This window comes from Solea solea, chromosome 3 (genome assembly GCF_958295425.1).
Source record: "Solea solea chromosome 3, fSolSol10.1, whole genome shotgun sequence".
Taxonomy (NCBI): Eukaryota; Metazoa; Chordata; class Actinopteri; order Pleuronectiformes; family Soleidae; genus Solea; species Solea solea.
Genome location: NC_081136.1, coordinates 5,808,905 through 5,820,149, shown reverse-complemented (window position 1 = coordinate 5,820,149; position 11,245 = coordinate 5,808,905). Strand labels below are relative to the sequence as shown.

Genomic DNA, 11,245 nt, shown 5'->3' with positions numbered 1-11,245 from the left:
GCACAAAGCAAACCAAATATGAGGCGCACACACACACACACACGTTAACACAGCTATCCTTTTAAGGACACTGCACTGACTTGCATGCATTAAGACGGCCTAAACAAAGCCTTATCCCTAACCTTAACTTAACTTAACTTAACCACAGCTCAAATTTTAGCCCTTGACTTAAATCAGTTTCTTTAGAAATGAGGTTCTGCCTCATCAGGACCAGGTTTTGGTCTCCACGAAGATCTACTACACCTAACAAAGTCAGTATTAGGCCCCACAAAAAAGGTCCTAAAGAGGTGACACACACACACACACACATGTTTACACAGCTATATATTTAAGGACACTGCACTGACTTCCATGCATCAAGACAGTCTTAATAAAGCTTAACTGAAACTTAACACCAGTTCAAATCTTACTCCTAGTTCCTCAGTGAGGTTTTGCCTCATTAAGACAAGGTTTTGGCCTTTTTAAGGACTCTGCATTGACTTCCATTCATTTTTAAACTAACCACAATTCAAATGCAAAAGTAGTATTTTTTGATTTGGAAATCCGTGACCTTGGAAATCCAAATTCAAATTCAGTACAAATGAAAAGCACAATTTAAAGCACCAAAAAATAACCAATGAAGTTGAGGACGAACTAAAAATGTCCTCACAGTGAACGCAAACTGACCTTCCTCACAACTCATTTATTTGGTAGTAATGAGCAACAAAGATAGCAAGAGGAAACGTAGAGGAGTATAAGAGTTTACAAAGTAAAGTACAGATAAGTGAATACAGTAACAGTAACAGTAAAAGTATTTGTACTTTGTTACATTACCACACTTCATGTAAGGACTAATGCAACTTTAATGCTGCTTTGTTGTCCCAGCATCACATTACCAGTCACACCATTACAGCTCATTTGAATATGAACTGAAGGCTGATAGCAGCCGGAAATGTAAATGTTTAGCCAGCAGGGGCACATTCAGTGATTTGTGGGGCCCCCAGGCTCACTCAGGGATGGGGCCTCCCTCATGCATTATTCGAGACCTCTTCCTCCTCCTCCTCCTCCTCCTTTAACACCGTGCTTAATGTTTGCTTTGATAACAAGAGCACATAAGAAGAGCGCATTCGTCGCTAGAGTCACAGTAACAGAAGCTTCCGTAGAGGATCCAACACTGTGAGAAAAGCCATTTTGTACGGTGGCCTGGAAGTGCAAACCATTATCACAAAACATGAAACACTGTTACAAAACAAACGAAAAAGGATTATGTGTTCACCGAGGATCGCTTTCGCGTTTGATGTTATGTCACCTTGACGACAAGTATTTGTGTATGCAATCAGAAATCGAAATCAAAGTGGGACGTGTCCTGCTTTCTGCCCTCGACTCTCTCTCTGAATCTGCCATGCTCAAGTGGCTTTCACATCGCACTCCTGATGTGAGCGTTGATGACACTCCTCCTCCTCCTCCTCCGCCTCCTGGCTCAGGTGTCGCCGCAGCTCTCTCCCTTTGAACGTGGAGGTTTTACACAGATTCTCATGGAGTGAATGCATTAAAAGCTGCGTGTGTGCTCCAGAGCCTGGGGCACACTGGTGGCTCCGCCCTCTTTAAAGCCTGTGGTCGTGTTACCCGAGGTCAAAGGTCATCGCCAATGAGCCACCACATACAGTAGGGGCTCTGTTCTGGTCGAGCTGCCACTCGGGGCCGTCTTCCGTGTAAAACACGGGCCTCTTAGTGTTGTTTTGACACAATTACACGAGTGTTTCTGTGGCGACACACACACACACACACACACACACACACACACACACACAGGGACGACAATTTTTGTGTCACTCTCTCACAAGACAAGTACACAAGTGCCCAAATTAAAGCTGCAGTGTGTAACTTTTGGTTATTTTGCTGGGTTCAAACAAGCAAATAAGCAACTTTCAGTTCAGATTTATGACGCGTACTTCTCATTTTCGTAACTCCTAGACCAGGGCAGGGGTGTCCAAACCTCTCAGTACAGTAAACAGTTCCATACAAATGCATTGTTTTATAATAATTTATCATGTATTATTCATGGCCTGGGAGGGACTTAGACAGGAAATGGGCCCCAGTCGTGTGTCACTCATTAGCTCAGCTGGTAAAGAGTTGTGGTTTTGAGTCCTGGGCTCAAAACTCACCTGTGAGAGACAGACTCATTCTGTCTATTATTCTATTATGTTATCTGACCTTATACCAGAGCAGGCACACAAAAAACCACCAGGTACCAGGTACTATCATTAATGGAAATGAGAAGAGCCGAGTCGTGCTAGAACTCTGTCGTGGAAAAGCAGCGTTTGAAATTTGAAAACCCTCTGACGTCCACACCCAACGAGACGATCAATAAATACCATAATATAGAATAGAATTTCATTTAAAATGGGGACAATAGAGTTAACATAGTTATTGCTAGTTGGGCTTTTACATGAACAGTATAACAACTCTTACATGATCAAAACACGTCAAAACTACTCTAAAACACAGAACTGCATGCTAAAATGACATAACACACAATAACAATTATCAAATGATAGATATAAAACATAATCAGGACAAGAAAATATCAATAAACCTAATATACCTGCAACAATTAATGGTTACAGCTCTGTTTTCTTTTAGCCAACACTTAATCTTTCTTTTTATTGTATCTATATTTTGATGATATATTATTGTATTCATGTGATCAGATTGTAACCTCGTATTTGAAAGGTTTGTCTTCACGCCAAAATGTGGTATTCGATGTCAAATAACAACATAATTTGTGACATAAAATCACAGTCACAATATTAGCACAAAAAGTAAGGAAATTGTGTTTGGTCAGTTTATATTACCTGCTATCTATACAATATCATTTAAGCACCACACATGGCTTTGTTTTATTCCTTATAAGTGTTTTGTAAAAATCTGTCATAGCTATTTTTAGCAGCAATTTTAAACCTTCTAATTTAAACACATTTATTCAGTCGTATTTAATGACCTTTCACGGCCCACGCTATAAAAATTAATTCGAGGGTAACACGGCATCTTCTCCAGTTTCCTTGTCCAAAAACAAGCAGATTAGGTTAGTTGGACATTTTGAATAAATTTTTGTGTGGCGGATAAAGCGGTATATTAAAACAGGTGTACCTAATAAAGTGGCCCTTATACTCTCTCTCACACACACACATACACGTGCACATCGTCAGCTCTGAGCCTCTCATAAAACCGTGGAAGCTTAGCGGTGATCTCCCACAACAAAAACATGCATCTTTAATCTGCCGCATGTTTGACTTTGAGGGGCAATCTGTACTGTACACATTATGAAATTAAAATAGAGGACGCAGTCATCATCATCACAACCACAACCTTCATGCTTGTGTGGCTTCATCCATACAATCTTCTCTGCCCGATTAAAATAAATCCTCCCTTTGATCCTCATATATGCATATATATATATATATATATATATATATATATATATATATATATATGTGTGTGTGTGTGTGTGTATAAAAACAATTCCATTAGGAATCAGGGCAGTTGTGGCATAAACCTTACATTGGATAGTGGTCGAATACATTTGTTAAGCACTGTATATAAAAGCTTGATTTATTGTTATTATTCTAGTTCGATTTCTATTTTGACTTGATTATTTCATATACACTTTTGTATATATTTTGGTTCATTGAAAATAAAACTTTTGATCGTATCACGACCTATTTTGCCTATTCATTTATCTAAGAGTGCAAGTATGTCTACTAATGTGCACAGTTTAGAATCATATTAGTTATATATAATGAATGCTGTCATGGTTATGTAATGGTTGGATAAATGTTGTAGAAAAGAAACGTTAGGGGAATGTTTTGGGAACCTTTAGAGAACATTCTAGGAACCTTTAGAGAACGTTCTCTAAATTGGGAACATTCTGGGAATTTACCACATCAAAATCATATCAGATGGCTGTAAATGAGTTATATTATATAATTACGTATTATATTCACTTGATTAATATAATAAAGTAAATAAAACGAGTTCATTTTGTGCTTCTATAAAGTGGTATTTTGTACTTTCATGTGAAACCCTCACTCGACACCAGGGGGTGCTAACGCGCGGGGAGACGACGTCACTGTGACCTCACAAACATGGCGGCTCCCTGTCGCCGCAGCAGCAGGTTCGCTTCCGCTGTTAAAAAAGTAGGAAGTTGTCTTTTTCAGTCCGTTTTTGTCGCACATGCGGCGAAGTGTGGACACAACATGGACACTGACAGGCCAACAAAGGTTTGACACGCGTTCTTGTCGCAAACGACCGCGTAAATTTCAGCATAAACAGGGAAAAACTGCGCGTCTTTCAGGGATGTTGTGACGATTATTACAGTACAACAGCTGTGTGATGTGACTTACTTTAACTGTATACTGTTAAACTACAGATATGTTGTTTATATACTGCTAAAATACAAGTACAAGCTTATACTGTTAAAATACAGATACATGTATACTGTTATTATACTGTTAAACTACAAGCACAATCTTACTATACTGTTAAACTACAAGTACCCTCTTACTATACTGTTAAACTACAAGTACTCTCTTACTATACTGTTAAACTACAAGTACTCTCTTACTATACTGTTAAACTACAAGTACTCTCTTACTGTACTGTTAAACTACAAGTACTCTCTTACTGTACTGTTAAACTACAAGTACTCTCTTACTGTACTGTTAAACTACAAGTACTCTCTTACTATACTGTTAAACTACAAGTACTCTCTTACTGTACTGTTAAACTACAAGTACTCTCTTACTATACTGTTAAACTACAAGTACTCTCTTACTATACTGTTAAAATACAAGTACTCTCTTACTATACTGTTAAAGTACAATCTTTATAGACTGTTATACTACAGACGTACTGTGTATGTAATGCTAAACTGTAGCTATGCCGTTGATATATGTTACCACAGATATGTTTATATATTGTTTAACTACAGATACAGCCTTAATGTACTGTTAAACTACAGATATTGAATTACGGATAGACATTTTGCATAATTTAACTCCAACTCCACCACTGTTGTTGTGTTAAACTACAGATAATCCCACTAATCACTGTTTATTTTGTGTTAAACTACAGCTATACTGATTCAATTATGTTGAACTAAAGATGCACTGGTTATATAAAGCAAAGATATCATGTTTATATATTATTTAACCTCAGATTCACTGTTTATATACACTGGTTGTGTACTGTTACACTACAGATACACTGCTAAACTGCAGACATTCTATTAATACACTATTAAACTATGGATATTGAAGTACAGTAGTGTTGTATTATTAAACTACAAAATCAGCGTTTATATTGTGTCAAACGAGGTTATATACTGTTAAGATACAGATATGTTTGTGTTTTCTCCTCCACAGCTGGAGTTTGCTGTGCAGATGACATGTGACACTTGTGCACAGAAGGTCAGAGCTGCTCTCGAGGGAAAACCAGGTGAGAGAACACAACATGATTATTAATAATAATAACAACTGTCTATAGAGTTCTTTTCTGCCTGTTACTGATCCGTCATAACATAATAACACAGAAGAATGTGTCAGCTGTTATCTGTCACTTGACATGATTCATAATTTAACTGCCCAGTTCCAGCACGGTTCGACTCGGCACGTTTTTTTATTTTGCTTTTCCATTAGTGATAGTACTTGGTACTTTTTTTAGTACCTGCTCTAGCGAGGTTCCAAGCGAGCTGAGCCGATGCTAAAATGTGAACCGATTGAGTCTTTTTAATTCACTGAGTCTAATGATTCAGTTACATTGAAAACAACGGTCACTACTCCCTAGTTTGTGTGTGTCAACCCACGTTGAGGAGTTACTATAGTAATGGAAAACCATGCTGTGCCATGGAAGCGTAGGCGAGACATGCCAGAACTGTACAGTGGAAAAGCTCCAAAAGTGGACGTCGGTGTCAGTTTCCTGTGTTTGCAGGAGTGAAGTCGTTCAGCATCGATCTGAGCAGGGAGGAGGTGTTGGTGGAATCCGCTCTGACCATCGCTCAGGTTCAGGCTATGATTGAAAGCACCGGACGCAGAGCCGTGTTAAAGGGCATCGGAGGATCAGAGCGAGGTGAGAAACGATTACACCCGTCAGCTCCACACAACTCCCTCTCTCTCTCTCTCTGTCTCTCTCTCTCCCTAGAGTATAGTATTTATAGTATAGTGGTATTTTGTTTTTGCAAAATCAAGACTGAGCAGGTGAAGCTAAGTGAAAATGTCGCATTTACAGATTTAGTCCGTCCAATTTATTGTTAGATTTCGGATAAGAAGGTTACAGTTTCACGTACATAAACTAAATATTGGATGTATTGGTGGTGGTTATTATTACAATTTCTGAAATAATCACCAACTGTTTTGATCAATATTACTTTTCTGTTTTTTCTGGCTCCTTCCCTCTGTTGCGACATTAAGACGTTTTGACGATGAGTCTTGTGGTTCTTCTCTCTCTCAGACTTGGGTACAGCTGTGGCCATGTTGGCCGGTGCAGGAAACATCCAAGGTGTGGTGCGTTTCCTGCAGTTATCGACGGAACGCTGTTTGATTGATGGAACCATCGATGGGTTGGAGCCTGGACTCCACGGCCTCCATGTTCACACCCTGGGCGACCTCACACAGGACTGCAACAGGTCGGTCCAGTGCATCAACAGAGGCTTAATTATCAGGGCAAAAACGTAGAAGTGGTGTTTTCTGCATTATTGGCAACCAGAAAGTTTATTTTAGGAGTTTTAAAAGCTCCAATTTTGATACAGAGAAACATTAAACGCTAAAATTGCAATTTCTCCTTTCCTGCAGTTGTGGGGAGCACTTTAACCCCCGTGGAAGACAACACGGTGGTCCAGGAGACTCTGAAAGGGTACGATCATATATGTATTTGTTCTACTGAGTGCTACGCAGGAAACCTTCCCTATAACTGCTCATTTATTTGATTATTTGATCCGAGCCAACTCGCTTTGTGGTGAAGAGCAGTGCCAAATCATTCAGTGTGAGAGAAGCAAAATGTGAACAACTTTCAGTAAATAAACTTTCAGTACGTAAAAAAAATACTCCTGTATAATGAATGTTGACAGAATCACACACAAGGTGAAATAAAACATGAACCCAAAGCTAAATGGAAGATGTGATATTCCTCTCAGATTGCCAGTGAAGTGCTGCTGCAGTTCTTCCTGACTGTTCCTATGTGATTCTCACATGCAGTGTTGTTGTGCAGCATGCAGGTGATCTGGGAAACATCGTTGCAGAGGCAGATGGCAGAGCCTCATTTAGACTAGAAGACACTCAACTAAAGGTAACTCACACGCAGGCACTCTCAGAAAATGGAGTGAAATTATGGTTTAGATGTCACATTTCAACACCTAGTAGTGAAAACAACGCCAGATGGTAGTTTTATTTTAATTTCCTGTTTACGAAATCCCTCGCTGTAGGTATGGGATGTGATTGGCCGGTCACTGGTGGTGGATGCGGGGGAGGATGACTTGGGCCGCGGCGCTCACCCTCTCTCCAAACAGACGGGAAACTCTGGGGAAAGGTGGGTCACTTGCGAACCAAAGTTTGTTTCACAACTAGAAGACTATATCCATTTTTATATGCACAGGGTTCACACCAGTGGCTGTTGCTGGGCTTCGAAAGAGGGGGAAGCTCATTTCAGGCCCAGTACTTTATCCATAAATTCTTACTTGAATACGCTGAAGCCCAGCGTCCATACAAGCCCACTGCTCCATCGAGCGACTCTTACAAGTTGCCCTCCCATCTTAAGCTGTGTCAGCACATTGAATTTGAGGGAATTGGTCCTGGAAAGTGCTTGAATTTGATGTCAGCCAATGTATGGGAGCCCTATATACAGTATGTGACCGGCAGTCTATCATTCTTCTGTCTCTTTCGTTTACAGATTGGCCTGTGGAATCATTGCTCGATCTGCCGGTCTTTTCCAAAACCCCAAACAGATCTGTGCCTGTGACGGGGTCACACTGTGGGAAGAGAGAGACAGGCCGATAGCTGGAACAGGTCGAAACAAGGCCAACACAGAGACGCCAGCAGCAAATCTGTGAACGCTAACGAGCAAGAGAAATGCAGTGGACATTTTTGTTGAGTCAGAGGCGAGGAAGTTAGAGCACTTAGGGATACATTTCCCAAACTGAAAGAAAATCAAAGTAAAATGTGTCGATTTTCCTGAAAATATTCTCTTTGTGATGAAATCAAATGCTCCTGCAGTTGCACTTAGTGTCCTCAGAGGGTTTTCAAAAGCACTAAAGCTGATTAAAACACGCAGAGGCGTTGTAAACGTCGCATCTGATTAGCTACAACTCCATTACTGCTGTTTTATATTTGTTTATCCAGTTTGCCTTTGACACAACAATCTCATCACCGTCAATATTGATGCGCTCGTAAGATCCGAGGTTTCCATTTTGGCTGTGTCCTGGTAAATAAATGAAGAGATAAGTGCGCTTTAGTTTGCCGTTAAAGTGTCCGAGTTAATTACGCCAGCCTCTTAAGGAGCATAGCAGTTAAAAATGCTACATCCTGTTTCTCTCTCTCAGCAGCTCAGCTGCATCACTTTGAGCGCTGGTTCACCTGTTGATTTGTGGGAAAAGATAAAGAGTAGCTCAGCTACTATTGAAGAAAACTCAAAAAAAATTGTGATTTGTTTTGTATTTTCATAATTTATACAGTATTTTCGAGAAAAGTTAACACAAAAATAGAAAAGTTCTTCCTCGTGTTGTGTCCCAAACCCCCTCCAAAATGTATTGGAACATCCACAAAACGTCATGGGTTCTTTTTCACGTTATGTACTAATAACCCTTTGTAGAATTTCACTGGTTTTTCCTTAGGTTGTCCCTCAACAAAAATGTATAGGTTCTTCCTTAGGTTGTCCCTCAACAAAACTTCATAGGTTCTTCAGGTTATGTACTAACCCTTTGCAGAATGTCATGGGTTCTTCCTTAGGTTGTCCCAACCCTCAACAAAACTTCATAGATTCTTCTTCAGGATATGTCCCAACTCTTTGCAGACTTTCATAGGTTGTTCCTTGTGCCGTGTCCCAAACCCTCGACAAGATTTCTTGGAATCTTCCACGTGTTGTGTCCCAAACATTCACAGAACTCCGTAGATTCTTCTTCAGGTTGTGTTCCAACCCTTTACAAAATTTCATAGGTTTTTATTTGGGTTATGTCCCAACCCTTTGCAGAATTTGAAGGGTTCTTCCTTAGGTTGTCCCAACCCTCAACCAAATTTCATAGGTTCTTCTTTGGGTTATGTCCCGACCCTTTGCAGACTTTCATAGGTTGTTTCTTGTGTCGTGTCCCAAACCCTTGGCATGACTTCTTGGGATCTTCCACGTGTAATGTCCCAAACATCCACAAAACTTCATGGGTTCTTCTTTATGTTATGTTCCAACCCTCAACAAAATTTCATAGGTTCGTCTTTGGGTTATGTCCCAACCCTCAACAAAATTTCATAGGTTCTACTTCAGGTTATGGCCCAACTCTTCCCAGACTTTCATAGGTTCTTCCTTGTGTCATGTCCCAACCCTTCAGCAAGATTTCTTGGAATCTTCCACATGTAATGTCCCAAATAAATCCACAGGTTCTTCTTTAGGTTATATCCCAACCCTCAACTAAAGTCTATAGGTTCTTCTTTGGATTATGTCCCAAACCCTTTGTAAAATTTCATAGGTTCTTCTTCAGGTTATGACCCAACCCTTTGCAGAATTTAATGGATTCTACCTTGGGTTATATCCCAAACCTTTGCTAAAAATTTGATGGGAAGTTGAATGGGTAGTTCAACTACTGAAGGACACTTGAGAAGAAATAGGGGTGCATTCATGGGCTGGTGGTGTAAAAAGAGAGATTAGCATGACCTCAATAGAGCGAAAGAGAGAGTCAGATTCCATGCAAGGTGAAAGGGCAAGAGAGGGGTAAGAGTTGAAGCAGTGTGTGCTCAGCTGTTCCTGAGAGGACAGTTGCTACATGACATTCAGACAAACTCAGAGTCATAAAATGGAGGAAAATGATGCGTCCTTTATCAGAAATTGTGCGTAACAACTGGAATGTAATAAGAAAAACATTAAAAATCTCCCAGAGCTGACACTTGTTGTTGATGCATGGCGACTGTTCCCCCGGTGAAAACATCAATACAAGGACATTGGCTGCACCATATTGGGCTCTTTGAGTGTGCAGCAAAGTTTCACATTGATTTTTTCAGATCGAGCATCCGTCTTGTTTTGGGTGATGCCTGAATAAGTTTATTGAATTCCCCTCCAAATGTTCAGTGGGTGTCCTTTTCCCATTTCTGTGTGAGGAGAACTGTGAAGGCAGCATGAATGTAGGGGCTCTAAAATTAGGGTTTAATCTGTGGCTTTTTCAACCATTCATGTGAAGGAAAGGAGGAAAGAAATCCTTCCATTTCATTCACAAAGTTTTTACTTCATTCTCTGTCAATTAATCCTTTCATGTCTTCTTCAAGTGTGATTTTTTTTTATCTGTAGAAAGCAATCTTCTAACCAGATTAGCACAGAAGTCTAAATGAAAATGGAAAAATTGCACTTTTTGAGTAACGTAATCCAAATAAATCTCATATGTCAGATTGAGATGCACAGTATATGTTTGTAGTGCACCTGATATCAGAATATGTTATATGTCTTAATCCAGTCATTTCATTGTTCAGAATATTTATATTAGACTATTGCTTTTCATGGAAACAGTCATTGTTGATGCGACATCTTAATCAGATTACAACAGTGGTGGATATAATACAGATCCGAGTCAATTTTTGAAAAACATGAAATGTAAATGTCTTGTAAGAATAATCACCTATTCAGAATAAATCAAACAATACAATTATTGATGTCCTTGTTATTTAATCAGATTATGCTGTTACATGTAAACAAGAATATTCTGTCAACAGTATATGTAAATGTCATGTCTGAATGTTTATTCAGATTAAGATCAATGGTCAGATTATTATTATACATGTAAAGATGAATATAAATGAAATATCAATTAGCAACTCATAAACAACAAAATCTGAATGTTATTCAGAAGATCAATAATTAGATTACTGATGTCCAAGTAAACAGAATTATCTGTAGCATAGAAACAGGAATATGAATGGAATATTCTATTAGCAATTCATGTAAACATAATCTGAATCTTTATTCAGAATAATCAGAATATTGGTTTTCATGTAAACAGTTATAATCAGATTATGCCCTGTTA

At 39.2% G+C, this 11,245-nt stretch overlaps 1 protein-coding gene across 2 annotated transcripts; it reads left to right on the top strand.

Annotated features, from left to right (window-relative positions):
* The first annotated feature begins 4,130 nt into the window (after positions 1-4,130).
* LOC131457201 (copper chaperone for superoxide dismutase-like) lies at positions 4,131-10,867 on the top strand. Of its 2 annotated transcripts, XR_009239993.1 has the most exons (9): positions 4,131-4,259; positions 5,403-5,475; positions 5,968-6,105; positions 6,487-6,661; positions 6,828-6,888; positions 7,243-7,320; positions 7,457-7,560; positions 7,921-9,268; positions 9,446-10,867. XR_009239993.1 is itself a non-coding variant. In XM_058626089.1 (8 exons), the coding sequence occupies exons 1-8, from the start codon at positions 4,236-4,238 to the stop codon at positions 8,078-8,080; spliced, it is 813 nt and encodes a 270-aa protein (XP_058482072.1). In that variant the 5' UTR covers positions 4,131-4,235; the 3' UTR covers positions 8,081-10,867. The 2 variants fall into 2 exon arrangements, 1 of the variants encoding a protein (XP_058482072.1); XM_058626089.1 differs by having other exon boundaries at positions 7,921-10,867.
* Positions 10,868-11,245: the final 378 nt, after the last annotated feature.

Bases quoted from the DNA above. Each gene is read 5' to 3' on its own strand.
- LOC131457201 (XM_058626089.1), top strand. From the start codon at position 4,236: ATGGACACTGACAGGCCAACAAAG. The intron at 4,260-5,402 runs GTTTGACACGCG...TCTCCTCCACAG, and splicing joins ACACTGACAGGCCAACAAAG to CTGGAGTTTGCTGTGCAGAT. The intron at 6,889-7,242 runs GTACGATCATAT...GTTGTTGTGCAG, and splicing joins GTCCAGGAGACTCTGAAAGG to CATGCAGGTGATCTGGGAAA.